The sequence below is a fragment of the Equus asinus genome, chromosome 6 (genome assembly GCF_041296235.1).
Source record: "Equus asinus isolate D_3611 breed Donkey chromosome 6, EquAss-T2T_v2, whole genome shotgun sequence".
In the NCBI taxonomy this organism is placed as follows: Eukaryota; Metazoa; Chordata; class Mammalia; order Perissodactyla; family Equidae; genus Equus; species Equus asinus.
In genome coordinates, this window is record NC_091795.1 from 29,129,817 (window position 1) to 29,147,632 (window position 17,816).

The 17,816-nt window shown below is 48.7% G+C and overlaps 1 protein-coding gene across 23 annotated transcripts in view; it reads left to right on the forward strand.

The window, feature by feature from the left end:
• REEP1 (receptor accessory protein 1) overlaps nt 1-17,816 on the forward strand; it is a 97,398-nt gene that overhangs the window by 69,610 nt on the left and 9,972 nt on the right. For 5 of the 23 annotated variants that reach the window (XM_070511840.1, XM_070511837.1, XM_070511839.1 and 2 more), the window contains exon 6: nt 11,766-11,943. In XM_070511840.1, the coding sequence (XP_070367941.1) occupies nt 11,766-11,943 (178 nt within the window). Of the gene's footprint in view, nt 1-4,493; nt 4,674-5,593; nt 5,684-11,765; nt 11,944-15,826; nt 15,863-17,816 lie in introns of all 23 variants that reach the window. The other 18 variants (XM_070511838.1, XM_070511827.1, XM_070511819.1 and 15 more) reach the window with 11 other exon arrangements.

Here is a 17,816-nt window from a genome sequence, read left to right on the forward strand (position 1 = left end):
TTCTAAGGAAGGAGAGAAGACTGCTGTCCCCTCCAGGTCCCTGCGTCTCGTTTTTCTGGCGTCACACCCTTGTGTCTGTTGAATCCAAGTGGCCAAGGGCTCCAAGAAGCCTCATGCTGTCTCTACACCTGTCCGAGGAACCTTCCCAGCCACTGTGCTAGCTTATACCAAGTTAGCCTTCTTTCTTCGATTATAGCCAAAGACTGTGTGACATAAAATTAATATTTAGAATTCACCTTGGCAACCAGTTTTAAACATCAAGATTATCTAAACTGTTGTGGACAACCTGCTGGAAAAGTTTGGAAGTATGCCCTACCCTCTCGTCTCCCAAACAAGCAGCTTGCACCTGAGCTTAGCTTTCCAAAACGTGTTGAAGCAGAGCCAAGCAAGACTTTTGACCAGTGTGGTTCCACCATACTCGCCTTTGACATTCACCCCCCCATCATTCTGGATTCCCATCCTCCCAGTATTTCTTCTTGGAATGTTGCCTCACCTCACTCACTCCATAGATGGTGAGGTGGATTAAAACAAACAAGAGGCCCAGCGTCACAAGTCCGCTGAAGAAGAAGGGCCAGGGACTCTTGCGGAGTTGCTGGTCTAATGTGACTTGCCTAGTTTCTGTTCCAAGTTTACTTGTGGAGATTATATGTAGCCAGACAAGCCAGGGTCCACGTGGAAAGAGAGAAGCCTGCCCGCCTCTCTGACTGCTAAGAAGAGCCTGGTTGACCTGAGAAGTCTGAGAAAGCATTTTTAGGCTCACACATGAGTGGGAAGAGCTGTTTCTTGGCATGATGCCTTCTTGGTCACCTCTTCCTTCCTGACTCTTCTCTCTTGCTCACTCCCTCCTTCCTCCTGTCACTCCCTCAGTATTGGGTGAGATTTCTCCATGGGCCCTGCCCCTTACTCTCCTCTGCCTCCCAGAACCATCTCATCCTTTCCCTCACCTCCGGCTGTCACCTGATGCACTTGGTTCCCAGATCGGCTTCCGTGGGACTCAAGTCCAGCGTTTCTGATTCTCTGCTGAACTTATCCTCCCTGTCTCTCCTTGGTACCTTTAGTCAACATTTGCCTAGCTCCAAATCTGCCACTCTGTGTCCCATCTTTCTGATGATAATGAAATCACCATCCTTTCAGGCCCCAGGCTCCCATTCTCAGTCATCTTCATGCTCCTCCTTCCTCCCACTTATCTTCAAGTCCTGCCTATTTGACATCCTTTCCTTGCTTCCAGACCTTCTTCACAGCTTCCCTCCCCTAGCTTGGACTATTCCAGTAGCCACCCAAGTAGTCACTGCTACTCTCCCTTCCTGTTTGAGGCCGGTGCAGTCCAAACCTGATCCTAGCCTTCTTGTGTTGTCTGTCCTTACATTTTTGGCTCTTATTGTGCTGCACTCACAGCACCACCTTCTGTGCTGTTCTAGAAATCGCAACTCTGTGCCCTGTTTCTAGAATTTTCTCTTTCCTGCCTCTGCTTATTAGTCCTTCATCTGCCCCTGTTTCCTGTTTGAAATCCTGTCCACCCTTCAAGGTCAAATGCTGCTGCCTCCACAGAACCTTCCTGGATTCCAGGTGGAACTGGTCTCTTGCTCCTTGATCCCCCTGTGGCACTCTTGTAGTCATTTACATTCATGTCTTATCTGCATGCCCTGTAGGTGCTCAGTAAATGTTAAAGGAATGAAGGACGGTTGTGCATATCTTTAGCTGTCTCTGCCAGTAGAGCCGTGGGTAGCATCAAGTGTGGGCCTTGGAGATAAGCAGACTCGGGGTAAAAGTCTCAGCTCCCTCACTTACTGTTGCACCTCTGTGAGCCTCAGCTTCTTCACCTGCAAAGTGGGCGTGATAATGGTGCCTACTGCAAAGTAGTTTAAGACGATGTACGTAAAGACGTCACAGAGTGCAGAGCTCACACTAAATTCTTAATAAAGGTTACCATTGTTCCCTTCTCCTCGTATGGCAGCTTGGTCTCTGAAGTTGATCATGATTGTCTCTTCACTGTTGAACCAAATAAAAGAAACAAGTCAGGGGCCATCCCCGTGGCCGAGTGCTTAAGTTCACGTGCTCCACTTCGGCAGCCCAGGGTTTCTCTGGTTCAGATCCCAGATGTGGACCTAGATATCGCTCATCAGGCCACATAGCACAGCCAGAAGGACCTACAATTAGAATATACAACTGTGTGCTGGGGGACTTTAGGACAAAGGGGAAAAAAGAAGATTGGCAACAGATGTTAGCTCAGGTGCCAATCTTAAAAAAAGAAACAAATCAGATGCTGGCATTGGGAAGTTATTTACAATTCAGACTCTTCTGGAGAGGAGGCTGTGTTTCCCACTGGTGTGGATCTAGGCTCTCTTCCTGTCTTGTCTCTGTGGTGTGGTGGTGTGAGTGTGGTATTGGGTGTTGTCCCGGTCTGCCTTGCCTGTGCTGTGTCTCTCTGGGCAAGCCACTCACCTGCCCTGGGCCTCGGGTCCCTCATGGCTCTGGGCCTCTTCAGCCTTGAGGTGAGTGGGTCCCTGAGGGACAGCTTACAACACGTGAGCACCTCCCCACCAAGAGAGGGGGAACCTCAGACCGTGGGTTGCTAGAGCAGGAGGGAACCTAAGACACCATCTCTGTAACTGCTTACTTCACAGGGGAGGACACTGAGACCTGCATGTTGAGTGGCTTGTCCAAGGTCACACAGCTGTTAGTTGCTGAGCTGGGATCAGAGTGACAGGGTCTAGCTCCCAGTCCACTGTTTCTTGCATCATTCCATGCACCCCATGGCTCCCTCCCTGATCCCTGCACCCTGATTGACACTTCCTGACCCTTTTCTATTTGGGTTACACCACCAGACCCTGAGGACCGTGGCTGAATACCTGAGAGATGAGCGTCTGCCATAGAGAATTTCAGAGTCGCTTGCAGCCATGGATACTTTTAAGGTTGTCTGACTGCTCTTCTGACCATTTTATATCAAACACCTATAGGAGTTAAGAAAGTGCATTAATATGCAAAAGGCAGCCAGCAAATCCTGGCCATGGCAGGCAAGGCTGGGGCAACACTGAAATGCAGTCGGTGGTACATACTAGGTGAAGGAACTTAGATCACAAATATGTGTCATCCTAAGATATAGTTCCTTTAAAGCTGTATCGCTTGTGATAACATGGGCACGTTTGTAAATGCGAGTATAGCTATAGCTCCACTTTTCACTAACAGCTGAACAAATTTGTCTTGTGGATGCCCTCCTTCCCCCTTAGTCCTTTCTCTCGTCTCATTGTCCCTTTCCCATACGCCTCTGGTGTCCCCCCTCCCCCTCAGGAAGAGCGATCTGCTACCACATTAACCTCCCCTCAGGGCCTTCACTTCTCCTCACGAGGAAGCGCGGACAAGGCAAAGCTTCCAGCTGAGACAATGTGTCTCAATGGCGGACTTATACTGTGAGGGCAGGGACTGCTGCTGTGTGTGGAGTCCTTCCTGGTGACCCCGAAACCCCATCACCTGGGTGCTGGCCTGGCTCAGATGACTGGCCCTGATCTGGATTACAGGGACTCGACTCATCTGTGCACTATCATTATTCAACACAACCCTGTCTCACCTCCCAGCTTCTGCTCGTCACCTCCTCAGCAGCTTCTGTCAGCACCTCAGATCCAGCCAGTGTTCCAGACAGAAGCACAAAACCAGCCTTCTCTCACCAGTTGTTTGTGTTTGCATTCTGTCTTCCATTAAGTGACAAGAGAGGCTAGGAAATATGGTCTTTATCCAGACGTCTGTGTGCCCACCTGCAACCTGAGGAAGGAGGGGAGAGCAAATATCAGGAGCTAGTTCTCAGTGTGTACCACATGGTATATCCAGAATGTTCTCATTATTCTAAAGTCCTGCTTTCTTCACATTGCTCACTACTCAAAAGCCTTCAGTGGAGCTCTCATCTCATCAAAGTCCAAATTTAGGCAGCTGAAGTACAGTTTTTCCAGGCTAATCTCCCGTTGTTCGCCAGTTCCAGAGCCTCTTCTCCTCACAATGGTCAGTGTCAGTGTCCCAAATGCTCCTCGGGTTTCCACGCTCACACCTTGGCTCAGACCACTCTCCGGCCTCCATATCCTTCCCCTTTCTGATGATGATACAGCCCTTGCCTCCCTCAAGTTTGAATGAGGCCTCCCCTGGGTGTTTCAGCCAACAGTGCTCTCTCCATCTCCTGAACTTCTGTCACACATTTTATCGTCTTTGTCATTTGCTCCCTTGTGTGCATTTGTGTCTTGATGCCCCAGCTAGACTGTGAGCTCCTTGGGAGCAGGAATGGTATCATATTCGTCCTTGTTCCTCTGTGGGGCTTCACACAGAGCTTTGTAAACACTCCATCAGCCCTTCTTGCGAATGAATGAATGAAGAGATGTGTGGGTGAGTGAGTGTGTGAGTGAGTGAGTGAGTGAGTGAGTGAGTGTAGGAGGTGAGGGCAGCATGGCTCGCTTCAACCTCGTTTTTTAGGCTTGGTGCCCATGGCTTTCTTTTCTTTTCCCCTTTATCAGGTGGCTCGACTCTTTCATTTTGTCTCCTCTTTGGACCTCAGAGAAGGGCAGGTAACCCCGTTGAGAGGCGTGACTAACTCCAAACTGATCCAGTCGGGTAGAGAGGCCAGCAGCCCCCTCTGCCCACCAACACATGGTCTGGATCCGAGCCAGGTGTCTCTCCTACCAACACCTGTGTGTGTACGTGTGTGTTAATCCCAGAGCCACTTCGTGTCCTTCTAGAGCCTTTTATTGTGTTAATTTGGTAGCGTCTAACATGTGATTAACTTATTTGGGTTTTTTTCTTTGTTTGCTTAACGCCTGGAGAATGAATTGGATTTGATAATTGATGCTATTGTGGGAGAAATTCTGTCTCTTTCTCTCTTTCTCTTTTGTTTGTTAGTCCAATTTTATGTCACAAAAAAAGCCCCCCATCTTCCTCCAGCATGTTGATAAGGAGCCTGCTTGGCATTGATATGGAGCATGTGTAGCTGTAGAGGTTAACTCCATCAGTGAGGTGGGTACCCCTTTAGAGGGAAGTACTAACTCTTTTTGAATTACCAGTGGGCAACGTGGTTACACTGGTGGCTCTGTTATCAATTGCCTGACTCACAAACCTTTTGTCTTTACTCTCATTGTCATCAGTCACAGGCGTTAGATATGTATGAGCTGAGATGGGCTAAAATTCCTGCTCTGCTGGAGCCTTCCCCTGTGACTTGGTGTGTCCCTCTGGAAAAGAGGACCTCATCAAGGACTTAGAACCAGGCTCAGCTGCTGTGTTAAATCGGGGCTCTATGGACCTTAATGGCAGGCAGTCTATTAGTGGTAAATTGTTTCACTGGGAATACCAGATTATTAAAGGTCTAGGTTTTCCCAAGAACACACCCATCCCCTCCCCTGACTAAGAAAGACATCAAAACCTACAAAATTTGGTTTGTGTTGGATACATGGCTTTCTTATCCCTTACAAATTGGGAGAAAGATTGGAAATTAAAGATCTCAGATTAATAGAAAATTCAGTGACACAGTTTACCTTTTAAAGTCCAATTTTCTAAGAGTTTTAGCCAGGAAAAAAAAAAAAAGATTAAAATAACCAGGAATGGATTACCCTCCCTTGCCCAGAAGATACTTCTGCAGAATTCTGGGGTTCTAGGAGCACAGCTGAAAGAACCCTTTGGCCACGTTTTGTTGACATGCCCAGAGGGCCACAAGGTGAGTCTGTGAAAATAAACAGCAAATAAACAAGTAACAACAACAAAACTGGGTAGACCATGCTTATAACACTGTGGGGGATAAAGAGGTCAAGAGTAAGACAGAATTTAAGTAGGGGATTCGTTTTCATGGAAGGCCGAGTATGTCTCCCTTTCCAGTCCCACGATGCTAAGCTGTGGAGAGGTTCTTCCAGGGGTGGGATGCTGAGGACAGTGCTGACATGTGGGGTGAGAGCCCTGGGGGCAGGTGCTCACATGTACCTGAAATAAGCTGACCTTGGTTCACGAAAGGACCCCAGAATTCTTAGCTTTTCCTATGGCTCATATTCTAAACTCAGTGTTGGCTCGTGAGGAAATTGATAGAGGACTTTAAAAAAACACACACACACGGGCTGGAATTTATTCACCCTTCATCTGAGTTGCCTAGAGAGGCCCAACATTTATTCTAGAGATTTAAATCATACTAGAAACTCTTATTTTGGATGCAATTAGAGCCAGATAGTGAGCCATAGAGGAGGGTCTTGAACTCAGAATTTTCCAGTTGGAAGGGAATCTTGTTCAACCCTTTAATTTCCCAATGAGGTTGCAAGGCTGAGAAAGACGATGTTGACTTGGTCAAGGCCCCCTGTACCAGAGTTGAGACTAGGCTCTCGGAGTTGGAGAGCGAATATAATGCAATTTCTGGAGACACCACTTCTTCCTTCTCTGTTCTTGTTTTTTTTTTAAATAGTTACTTCTTCCTTCTCTATTCTTGCTTATTTTTTTTAAACAGTTCTACTTTTTTTTTTTTTTTTTTGGTGTGGATGGCATTTTTCAACATCATGAAAGCCCTCTATTTACAAAATGGGGTCCTCAGTTACCTTGGGAGAGTGCTATGGCTGTTACTAAAAATGAAATCCTAATGATTTCTTAAAAGTAATACGCGTTCATGGTACAAAATTCTAAAAGTACAGAAGAGGGCATTCGGTAAAGAGTAACTTTCACTCCTGCCCCTGCCCTCCACTGGCATAGTTACTTTAAAAAAAACTCTGTAACCTTTCAGCAGGAACTTTCACAAATGCATTCATTTGGCCATTAACACAGTATAACTGGACCCCTGTCTCCTTAGCAGAAAAAACTAGAAAGACCTCATCTGGGGTGGAATGAAGTGGCAGTGATGACAGACACTAAGAAATATACACCTCTTTCCACCCAGTCCCCATCTTCACCCACCCAAGTCCTCCAAGGCCAGGTCAAGTGTGGTCTCCTCGGGGACACCTCAGACTGTCCCCTCAGACAGGCCTCTCAGATCTGTGCCCTCTGACCTTTGCACCCTGCAGCACTCTGGCATCTCTCATATACTCCTTGTGGACAGAGCCCAAGTCCCTGTTCCACAAGATTCTCCTTCAGGTTGGGGACCCTGGCTGATGCATTGGGGTGGGACATGGGGATTTCCCGCTGTCACACTTTACTCAGAGGATTGCTCAATAAACGGTCATACATTCATTCATTCAACTCCTTGACCTCTAATGCAATCAGGTAGAGTGGCAGATGCCAAGGCTGCGATAGTAAATAATCTGCAGGGAGGGCAAACTAACAAACAATGCCAATAGTTAAATATAATTGTATGGAGTACAAGAAAGAAGTACAGACTGCTCTGAGAGCACATGATGCGGAGCCCAGATGGTTAGAGAAAGCTTCTCTGAAAAGTGCAGCCATATTGCGCTGAATCTAAAATGCTGTGGTTTCTAAGACGTCGCTATCTTATGTACCACTAAGGAAGAAAATATTGTCAATTAAATTAGGACATAATGCTTTTTCACCAGACTTTTCTACTTCTACCTATTAAAAAGACTCTTTTAGGCTTGTTCAGACATAGATTTTTTTGTGTGTCACTTTTGTACATATTTAAAAGGAACAGGTAAGCACAATAAATTGATTGAGGTCTTCCTAACCTCACTCCTTCACTCTCAGACTCTTCTGAAGAGTCTGAGTCTTCTGAGTCACTTTTTAGCTCAGTGCACCAGGATCCACTTATGACCCTGCCGCATCACTCTCTGCCTCCCAGAGCAGTAGGGATGCGGAGCTTTTGTCTCTGGGATTTTTATCCATGCTGCTGATACCCGTTATGCCAGTTCAGATGCTGCCGCTTTGTCGACCTTACCAGAAGTTGTCAGTGGAATGTGTTTTGGACAACACGTTGGACTCATATTCCTTCCTCAAGTGCTTCTTAAATGGTTTGTCAATTGAACACTGAGGGGTTTCAGCTGTCCAGTCATGCCTTGGGGAGTAACAACCAAGTGTATTCATGTGTGTGCAATGACCACGATGTCCAGGCAACAACAATTGTAAGACCCACTCCAATTTCAAAGATGAAAAAATGTATGTCTTGGAATTGATGAAAATAATTTGCAAGAAGTCTAGAAGTAAGTGGGTGCTGTTATTGTTCCAGTGACTTAGTGATGTCAAGGCTCTGGGTGGATGTCTCTGTTGAGTCTCCTAGTCACAAGATGGCGTTTCCACCACAGTCAAAGGCAGAAAGCTGGGAGCAGGGTCCGGCTTTATTCCTCCTATCAGGAAGAGAAAGCACCTTTCCTAGAAATCCCTTAGCAGATTTCCCCTTACATCCCATTGGCCAGAATTATATCACATGGCCATCCACAGCTACAAGGGAGGTTGGGAAATCTATTTTTTCTCATCATTTCAAGAACTGAGTTTGAGAATGACTTTTGGATGGTCAACTAACAGTATATCCCACTGTGGTCAAATATGTTTGGGATACAGTGAGTGAGACACTGTAGGACTTCTCAAAGCTTTTAATATGGTAACCGTGGCTCATTGAATTATGGAGAATATGGTATTAAGCTTTTCCAAAGTTAGGGAATCCAATTTACTTTCCCAAAATAGAGAACCCAATTTTGCAGAATACCAGTGAACAACTCTTGGTTATTCCCAGAATAACAACATGAAGGTTCTCCAGAACAGGGCCAAATTGGCAGGGTGGAATGGGGCTGGCAGGTGAAGGGAAATGAGGCTTTGAGTAGACACTGAGCAGGGCTGAGAGGTTTACAAGTGAGAGAGCCGTATTGATTTTCACCATCTCAGATTGTTGTGACGGGTACGGCCTAATGTGTTTTCAAGAGTCTTGCATCCATGCCGCTGTGATTTCCTCTGAGTCAGGACTAGGTTGATAGGGAGCTATTATTATCTTCTCTTTCCTAACCTCTGCCACTTCCAGGCTTCATGACGCTCGTGCTGTGGGAGCAAGGCTGGCTGGCTTCTGGGAGTGGAATTGAGTGCTTTGCTGAAATGGACGTGTATGATTCCTGCTGCTGCTTTCTCTCAGATGCACAGCTGAGCATTTGTAAGAGCTGGAGACACGTTGATGGAGTTAGGCCACACAGCTGGCCTGACCGTTTATTTGGGCTTGGGATCATGAAGCCCTACTAGTCCTTTTCGCTAGAAGTGATCTTTCTGTCTTTTATTTCAACAGTAACTTGTGTGTCTCAAGCAGCGCAGTAACATCGTCATTATAGTTGACATTTTTTGAACACTTACTGTGCACTGGGCTTTGTAACAGATATTTTATGAGCTTAATCTCATTTGATCCTCACCACCATCCTGCCATGTGAATGCTAGTCTGCAAATGCAAACAGTGAGATGGACAAGGGTTAAGTGATCCAGCTCTTAGGGATATGTCTGGAATCTGAATCCACGTCTGACTCTAGAACTGTGGTTCTTAATCTTCACTTTCTATAGCTTCTGGTATGGCACTTCTGCGTGGTTATTTGTACCGTTGTCTTTTTACATTTGTCAGAGTTCAAGCTGTATTTTTGGTATTTCCTAATAACACCAGCATGATGTCTTGCCCTTAGAAAGTCCTTGATAAGTAGTTGTTGAAGAGAGAAATGAATAAATGGGAGGATTAATGAAAGAGAAAACAGTGAATGGTTTTCCTGAATGTTAACCTAACATTGAATTACTCCATTATAATTATCAGAGTATTTCAGAATCAGTTTTTGTTAGAAATTAGTCATCTAATTTCTTCTAAATTCTAGATATCATCTAAAATGTTTTTGAGTAAAATAATCATGGATCATTGGCTGATAGATTTGGGGGGAGTTACACTGGGTGGCAGGTCCCACTCTCTTGTTCTTGGCAAAGACCACCCAACTGCTATTGTCTACAAGGTGAGGCCTCGGGCCCCGTGCCCACCCTCATTCCAGAGCAGTGTCTGAGTCAACCATGGTGATTTCTGTCTTTTTTTGTATAATGTCCTACAAACACCCCTGTGCCTGGATTTATAATTCTAATTGTACATATTTGACTCTTTAAATAGTTTTCTTTTGGTTGCTGTTAGTTTCCTGGAGACATGCCTTTTATATCTTTGGTAGGTTGAGAACTTATCTTTTTCATATTTTAATGCATCTTTGTTTTATGCTGACATTTCTTCTAAACCTGTCTGCAAGCTCCTTTGTTTTCCCCCTTCCTGCTGATGGACTCATTCTGCATTTGCTCCTTTAGAGGCTCCTTCATGAACTAAAGTCACTTCAGTGAATTGCTGTGCTTTGGTGGCCCATTTTCATTACAATTTTTTTAATTAAGTAAAATGAAAGAAAATTCCCCAATCCCTGTGGCCATCCCTGAAAACCTCTTACTAAGCTGTTGTGGCCCCTGTTTGTGTCACCAATCCCACCCCCAGCCCAAAGCCCTCTGGTTAGCTGTTCTCCTTTATTTTGAGCTGATTTGTGGGTTCTGTTATATCTGTTGTGCCTTATTGTCCCCAAGTCCTCCAGCCCTCTAGGACCATTCTCCTTCATTATCCAAATAAAACACCTCCTCGCCCCTCCCCTGCTGTCCCAGGTACCTGTGGGAAGTCTGCACGCCCTCCAGGCCAGTCATGCATCATTTAACAACAGGGATACGTTCTGAGAAATGCGTCGTTAGGCCATTTTGTCATCGTGCGAACATCACAGAGTGCAGTTCCACAAACCTAGATGGTATAGCCTACTGCACACCTGGGCTATATGGTACTAATCTTTGGGACCGCCATCGTATATGTGGTCTGTGGTTCACCAGACTGTCGTTGTGTGGTTCATGACTGTATTTCTGAAGATGCCCAAGTTCATCGATTTGCCTGGTGGTCACTTGCCTGTCACCTTTTGCTCAAATCCCAACTCAACTTTCAATAATCCCAGTCTCCTACCAGCCCCTTCACTGCTCAGGTTGCCCACCCCCAAGTCTCCCTCTGCAGCCCTTGAGGCACCTAACGCAATGCCACCAGCCCTGAGTCTTCATCATGCTTGTTTTCACTCTCTGACACAGATTCTTTCATCCCAACAGTGAGGACTTTCCCTTTCATGAATGGAATGGATTGATCTTGCTTTTCTAAACAAAAGAGCGATTTCCCGCTGAGATGAATTCTGCGGCTCCCTCAGAATATCAAATGGTTATAGTCAGCAGGGTTGGTTTGGTTGGTTTTTTGAAATATCATTGTTTTCCCTCCTGATTCATTACCTTTTGGGTATTTTATGAAGCTCAAATGAGACAGTGGAAGTAAATGTGCCTCATAAACCGTAACGTGAACAGATAAAGGAAATTGCTGTTGTCATACATTTAGAAAAATACTGTCTCTATTTTATTTCCTTTGAAAAGGGTAAGGACTGAGCACATAGATTATTAGGTTTTGATTTTCTAACCAGATTCTTGTGTCCTGGGAACTGAGAAAAGTGTAGCTATATAAGGATCTTTGTTTACGTAAAGCCAGAGAAGCAGCAGACAACCCTGAAGAGCAGGAACTGCACACGCCAGTTGTTTCCTTGGCCCCCGGTCTGTCTGAGGCTCTCGCTCCTCATGGGGGCGTCTCAAGGAGAGGAAGGAGCTGGGAGCCCCAGAGGAGGCCCTGGAATATTCTGAGCCTTGACCCTCTCAATGTTTCCAGCAAGTGCACGGTACCTGCCCCTCTGCAGGGTCCTTCCAGGTCTTGATTTCCGCCTTGCTGGCTGTCAGAGCTCCCTCTTGGCTGTTGTTGTGTCTGCCCCCGACTTCTGCCCATGGTCTGTGGGTCAGGCCTCTGACGTGTGCCCCTCCTGTGTTGTGTCCAGGGACAGGGTGCCTTATCGGAGAGACTCCGGAGCTTCAGCATGCAGGACCTCAGCACCATCAGGGGAGACGGTGCCCCTGCTCCTTCGGGCCCCCCACCACCCGGGTCCGGGCGGGCCAGCGGCAAACACGGCCAGCCTAAGATGTCCAGGAGTGCTTCTGAGAGCGCTGGCAGCTCAGGTAGGTGTCACCTCACTTCCCCTCTTTTCCACCTCATGTAGGCCTCGCTAACCTAGAAGCAACCAGCACAACTGGACCTGGGCCAAGGCAGCTTTCTCTGATCTGTTCTTCTCTGACCCCATACTCCCAGGGCTCACACTCCTCTGACCCACACACTCAAGGCTTACCTGTCTTGAGGATCTGCGTGGCTCCTCCCACCCACCTGGGGTTTATAGCTTTCATGGTCCCTTTTTCCCGCACGACTGTTTCCTGTCCTTTCTCTCACTCTACCTCCCCTCCCATCCCTGAGCCCCCATTCACCACATACACCCTCAGCCACCACATGCCAAGGGCCACATCAGCTCTGAGGTCTAATTCCTATGGAGGCCAGGGCTTTACAGAAACTGCACCTCTACCTCTGATGTCTGTCTACTTCCGGTTGTCAAACTCCTGGCATGAGGTTGCCTGTATGGGGATTGACCTGGGTGCTTGTTAAACTTGCAGAGTCCTGGGTCCATCCCCAGAGGAGTCATAGGTCTGGGGTGAGACCCAGATGTGTGATGCCACTGAGGTGCAGCCACGTTTGGGACCCACTAATGTCTGACCTGTCAGTGGGTTTCAGGCGTATGGAGGGTAAGGGCATGGATCAGGGGGTAGGGAGCTAGCCCAGGACTCACAGTTTCCCAGACCATTCCCTGCGGAGATGACAAGCACATTGAGCACTGCTGCTGCCAGCGAAGAGTTGATGGTGAAGGGGGTGCAGGGCCGGTTCTGGATCACCATCTCTGCTCTCACCCCTGGTGGGAAGTTGAACCTGAGGATGGGAATTGGGCCACTTTTTTGGAATTGGTGGCTGTGACATGTGCCTGGTGGCTGCCCTGCCCTTAAGTGTACAAACAGGGACATCCAGGCCATCTGGACCCTGACTGCAAGCTGTGAGGTGCTGCCTGCAGGAGGCACCTCAGCCCCAAGCCCCAGGGACCCCACCTGACTTTTGAGGGTCTTAGACGTGGATGGGAAAGAAGTAGCCCTGTGGCTGCCCTGAGAAGGATGACTCATGCTCCCTGCCAGGCAAAGGAGGACAGCTCAGAGCCAGGCCTGGTGGCCATCACTTTCCTCTCCTCTCGGGAATACCCCCTTTGACCCCAAAGCCAGGTTTGAAGAGTGTGGCTTTTCTGTTGGAGGGGAGATGTTTTAACCCTGGCCAGGTTGGGGAGGTGGAGGCTTGGCTGTGGGAGGGAGTTCCACCTCAGGGAGGGGGTATCTGCTGAGGGAACCCCCCTCAGGGGAACTTAGAATGGAATTGCAAAAGGCCAGGCAGGAAGGGACCTCAGGGATCACTCAGTCTAACTGTCTGATTTTACCAATGAAGAGATGATGGCCCAGGGAAGGGAGCTGTCCCCAGGATCACCTGCTAGTGGCATCTCCTGTGGCCTGGACTCTGGGCCAGTGCCCTCTGTTCGCTCACCACTGAGCATCTGCAGCTTTTGACCTACTGGGCACTGTTCCAGAAATAGGGTTACGAAGTGGAATTAGGTGTCACCTCCACCCTTGGTCAGCTCACTGGCTACCGAGCCTCAGATGAACCTGTCATTTGGAAGAAAACAAGGCCTCAGTTCTGTGAGGCTCAGAGGGCAGAGTGAGAACAGCTGAGGTGAGGTTCAAGGGGCAGTAGCCACTTACCCCTATGTGACCTGGGCAGGCTGCTTCCCCCTCTGCACCCCAGCTTCCTGATCTGTATACAAGGAACGACAGTACGCGTATGCAGGGCTGTTGTGGGATTCAGATGAAATAATCCATGTAAAAGGCTTAGGATCATGCCTGGCACTCCACGGAGCAGCTGCTGTCAGTGTTGTTCTTCTTTAACTCACCTCCAAAAGCACTTTATAACATGAAAGTGTCCGGGAGAGAAATGAGCTGCCATGTAAGGCAGTGAGACCCCTGACATTGGAAGGGCCCAAACCAAAGCTGAATGATCATGTTCTCAGGCTCTAGGGAGGGATGCCTGCTCTGGCTGGGAAGTGGGCATAGGTGGTCCCATAGTGCCTTTGCCACTGAGATTCTATGTTGTCATTATGGAGGTGAACCAAGTAGAGGGAGTGGGCTCGGAGAGGTCATGCACTGGGTCAAGGCCTCACAGGACTGGAACCCAGGCTTCCTGCCTAGATATCCCCTTGGTGAATTATTCAGAGCAGCCTCAGAAGTGGGAAAGTGAGAAGCTGGTGGGATCTAAAAGGCAATGGGAGGTGTCTCCCAGACTTTGAACATCTTCCCAGACCAGCGCCAGATGGAAGTGGCTTTGGGATGATTTGTTTTGGTGCTGGCCCTGCTGCCCTCTGTTAGCAGTGACATCCTCTGCTAGGCCCCTGGAGGCAGTGGGGAGCACTCTGGTCGCAGGCTGAGCAGGTGCAGTTCATGGAGAACCAGAGGGAGAACCCGCTGTGCTGCAACATGAGCCGGTTCTCCTCCCTGCCCGCCCTTGGCCTTGGCACCTGTGGCTTCAGGAGGCAGAGAAGGGAGGTGCTGACCCAGCAGGGACGACAGGCGCTGTATGGCACTTGCCCCAGCTGTTCTGGGGCCTAAAATAAAAATTATCTCAGAAAGAAAAACAGGCAAAAGATGGCCCAGGGCCTGGGCACAGGGCGAAAGCGCCCCGGTCAGAGGCCCTGGGGGTGTCATAACCCCTGAATTGAGGGTGAGGGTGTCTTGGAGGAAGTCTGGTAAAGGAGGCCCAGCCACACAGGGCTGGTGTGCCTTCCCAACCCCCACTGTGGGCCTCGGACACCAGGTGTGGGGGGGTAAGAGAAAGGGCCTCTGGCTTCCATCCGGGCTGGGTGGCACTGGGCCTGTGCAGAGACAGCAAGACAGACATCACAGAGCAGTCACCACGCTTGTTGGCACAGGGCCTAGATTCAGCCTCAGAACCTTCTCAGAATGATAGCCCAGACGGCCGCTGACCAGAGGATTTGACCTTGGCACAGGAGAAAAGCCCAATTCCCTTCAGCTTCCTCCTCTGGGAAAAGGGCACAGTAATCTCTATTCAGCCTACCTCTTAGGGTTCTGAGGAGAGCAAACAAGATAATTTGCAAACCCTGGACAGATGGCAGGAGTTGAAGGCAACCTGGGAGAGGACGGGTAAGAGGTGGAATTAAGTGCAGCAGCGGAAGTAGCAGTTTCAGTGTAGGTCGGGGCAGATCTTGAATACATGATGCCTAGAGAAAAAAGTACAAAATAGAAGGAGATATTATGTAACAAGTTATGTAAAATAAAAATATATGCCCATTGTGCAAACTATCAATATGGAGTTTTCCTCCCTGCAGAAGGAACTGGGAGGCATTTTGTCAGACACTATCCAGTGAAAGCCTGGCATTGGACCCTAGAAGGGGTGCAAAGGGAGTTGGAAGAATGATCCTTGCTGTGTGTGGACGTGGAGACACTCAGCTCGTATTGAGTGAGCTCCTCCTGTGTACCAAGGCCTGGATGTGCACCGAGACCAATGGAATGTGCAAGGCAGCAGCCAGTTAGGCCTTCCACCAAATGGTCAGACACTAAGCCCTTCAGAGGGCCTGCTGAACTGGAGGGCGTAAAGAGCAGGGCATCTGAACAAGTGTGGTTGGAATTATTTCCTAGAGGAAACTTTGACCCCATCCCCTGCATTCCCCAGGGCTGCAGGATATAAGGACTGACCTCTGTGGGCCAGCCAAGGACATTTTCTAGCACCTGAGAGGAAGCTGAATCTGGAATGATCCCCTCTCCCACCTTGGTGTCTCTACAGAGACCCACATTCCTGGGACCCCTATATTGAACACACTGGGATCCCACACCTCACTGGGGCCTCCCTGTTTGCCTGGGGCTCATTCCTGTCTAGTGGGGGATATCACTGATGTGCCCCCCATCCCCACAGTATGTACCTGCTGCTCCACCTGCAGGACCTGGAAAGGTGAGTAAGCAGCCAGCCTCTGCAGTGTGCTGGACTCTGGCCTCAGGAGGAGGTTCTAACCATGAGCTGGCATCTGATCCTGGGGCTCCCTTTCAGCTGCATGGTCTAGGGGAGGGGTCAGGAGGTTAAGTGCTTAAAACAACAACGTGTATTCTCTTAAAGTGTCTGCAGGTTAGAAATTTGGGAGCAGCTCAACCAAGTAGTTCTGGCTCAGGGTCTCTCAAGAGTTGTAGTCAACTTGTCGGCCAGAGCTGCAGTCATCTGAAGGCTTGACTGAGCTGGAGGATGCAGATGGCTCTTTTGTGTCTGTTGGCTGGAGGCCTCAGTCCCTACCATATGGGCCTCTCCAGGGCTGCTTGAGCCTCCTTACAACATGGCAGCTGACTTCGCCCAGAGTGACTGGTCTAAGAGAGAGAGGGCAAGTGGGAAGCCGCAGTACCTTTAGGACCTAGTCTTTGAAGTCACACACCACCACTTCTGCCTCATTCTGTTTGTTGGGAGTGAGTCTTTAAGTCCAGCCCACACTCAAGGAGAAGGGAATTATTCTCCACCTCTTGAAGGGAGGAGTGTCAAAGAATGTATGGAGGTATTTTAAAACCACCACTGGATCGGATTTCCTTGTGCTCTGGGTGATGACACAGGAACTTACCCAGGTCCTCTCAAGTGACAAAGCCCTGCAGTTCCAGGGGGTTTGGTCCTGGTGCAGCCAAGGGAGCCCTGGTCCTGCTTTGCCACTTACTTACTAGCTGTGTAACTGTGCGTGAGTCCCTAACCACTCAGAGCCTTGGTTTCCTTATCTTAAAATAGAGATAAAGGTCCCTTGCTTCCCCACCTCACTGCACTGTTGTGAAAATGGCTATGAAAGGGCTTTTAGCAGGATGAAGGTGGTGATGATGACTATGCCTGGAGCAGCCAGGAAAACTTAGGGAGAGGGGATGAGCCTGGAGTCTCCCTGTCCTGGACAGTCCCGCAGCTGCCCTCCACGTGTGTGAAGGACGGCTTGGTGGAGCTGTGGCCACCCCGCGGTGGGCCATATTGTTCTCTCCTGACCTGCTCCTCTAACTTTCACTGGACACCTGAGGGACTAGAGAATAAGGTGCCAGACTAACGCAGCTCCCCTTTCACCCCCTTGGAGGGACTGCCTTTGGCTTAGAAGGCGACAGGGGCCGCCCGTGGCCCGCAGCTGCTGGCTGGCGTGACGGAAGAAGGAGGGGACACGTGGTGCCCTTTATTGCCTGTGCTGCCGGCGCTGGTGCCACTGAGGCACGGCAGGTCCCTCCACATCTGTGGAGAGCAGGAGGACATGACGCTGCATGATAAGAAGTTTTCTGTTTTCCTTCCGTTTCTTAATTTTTAAGGCGTCTCAGTGCTAAGCTTTTTTAAGGTCTGTAGAAGACCTGGGGGTGTTGGAGGCCGTAAGCCCAGTGTGAACTGACAGTCATAGGAGCCCTGAGCAGCGGACACTGGGGACCAGCATCCCACCCTGGCTCTGATTCTAACCAGCTGTGTGTCCCTCGGGGCATCCTGGTCCACATCAGAAATGGAAAGACATATGTATATATCAAAACATAATGTTGTACACCTAAAACTAATACAGTGTTATATGTCGATTATATCTCAATAAAAAGAAAGAAAGAAACTGAGGGACTGCAGCCTGCACCAGCTGTTTCCAGCACTGGAGGCTAACACTGGGGCGTGGTGGACGAACTGGTTCCTGGGAAACAACCACCAGTCCCAGTGGCCTCAGGCGACTGTGGTTATTTCTATCTATTCACCCTTTAAAGTTCTGAGTTTGTAAATTCCATGAGCCATTAGGAAAGCCTCTAATTCTGAGATATTGTCACTTGGGGGACCAGGGAGTGTAAAGCTGCCCTCTCCTTCATTCTTTCCTCATGGGTTGCTCTGTGCTGCTCTCTGGGAAGCCCTTACCTCCTGAGACACCTGGTGGTTTCAT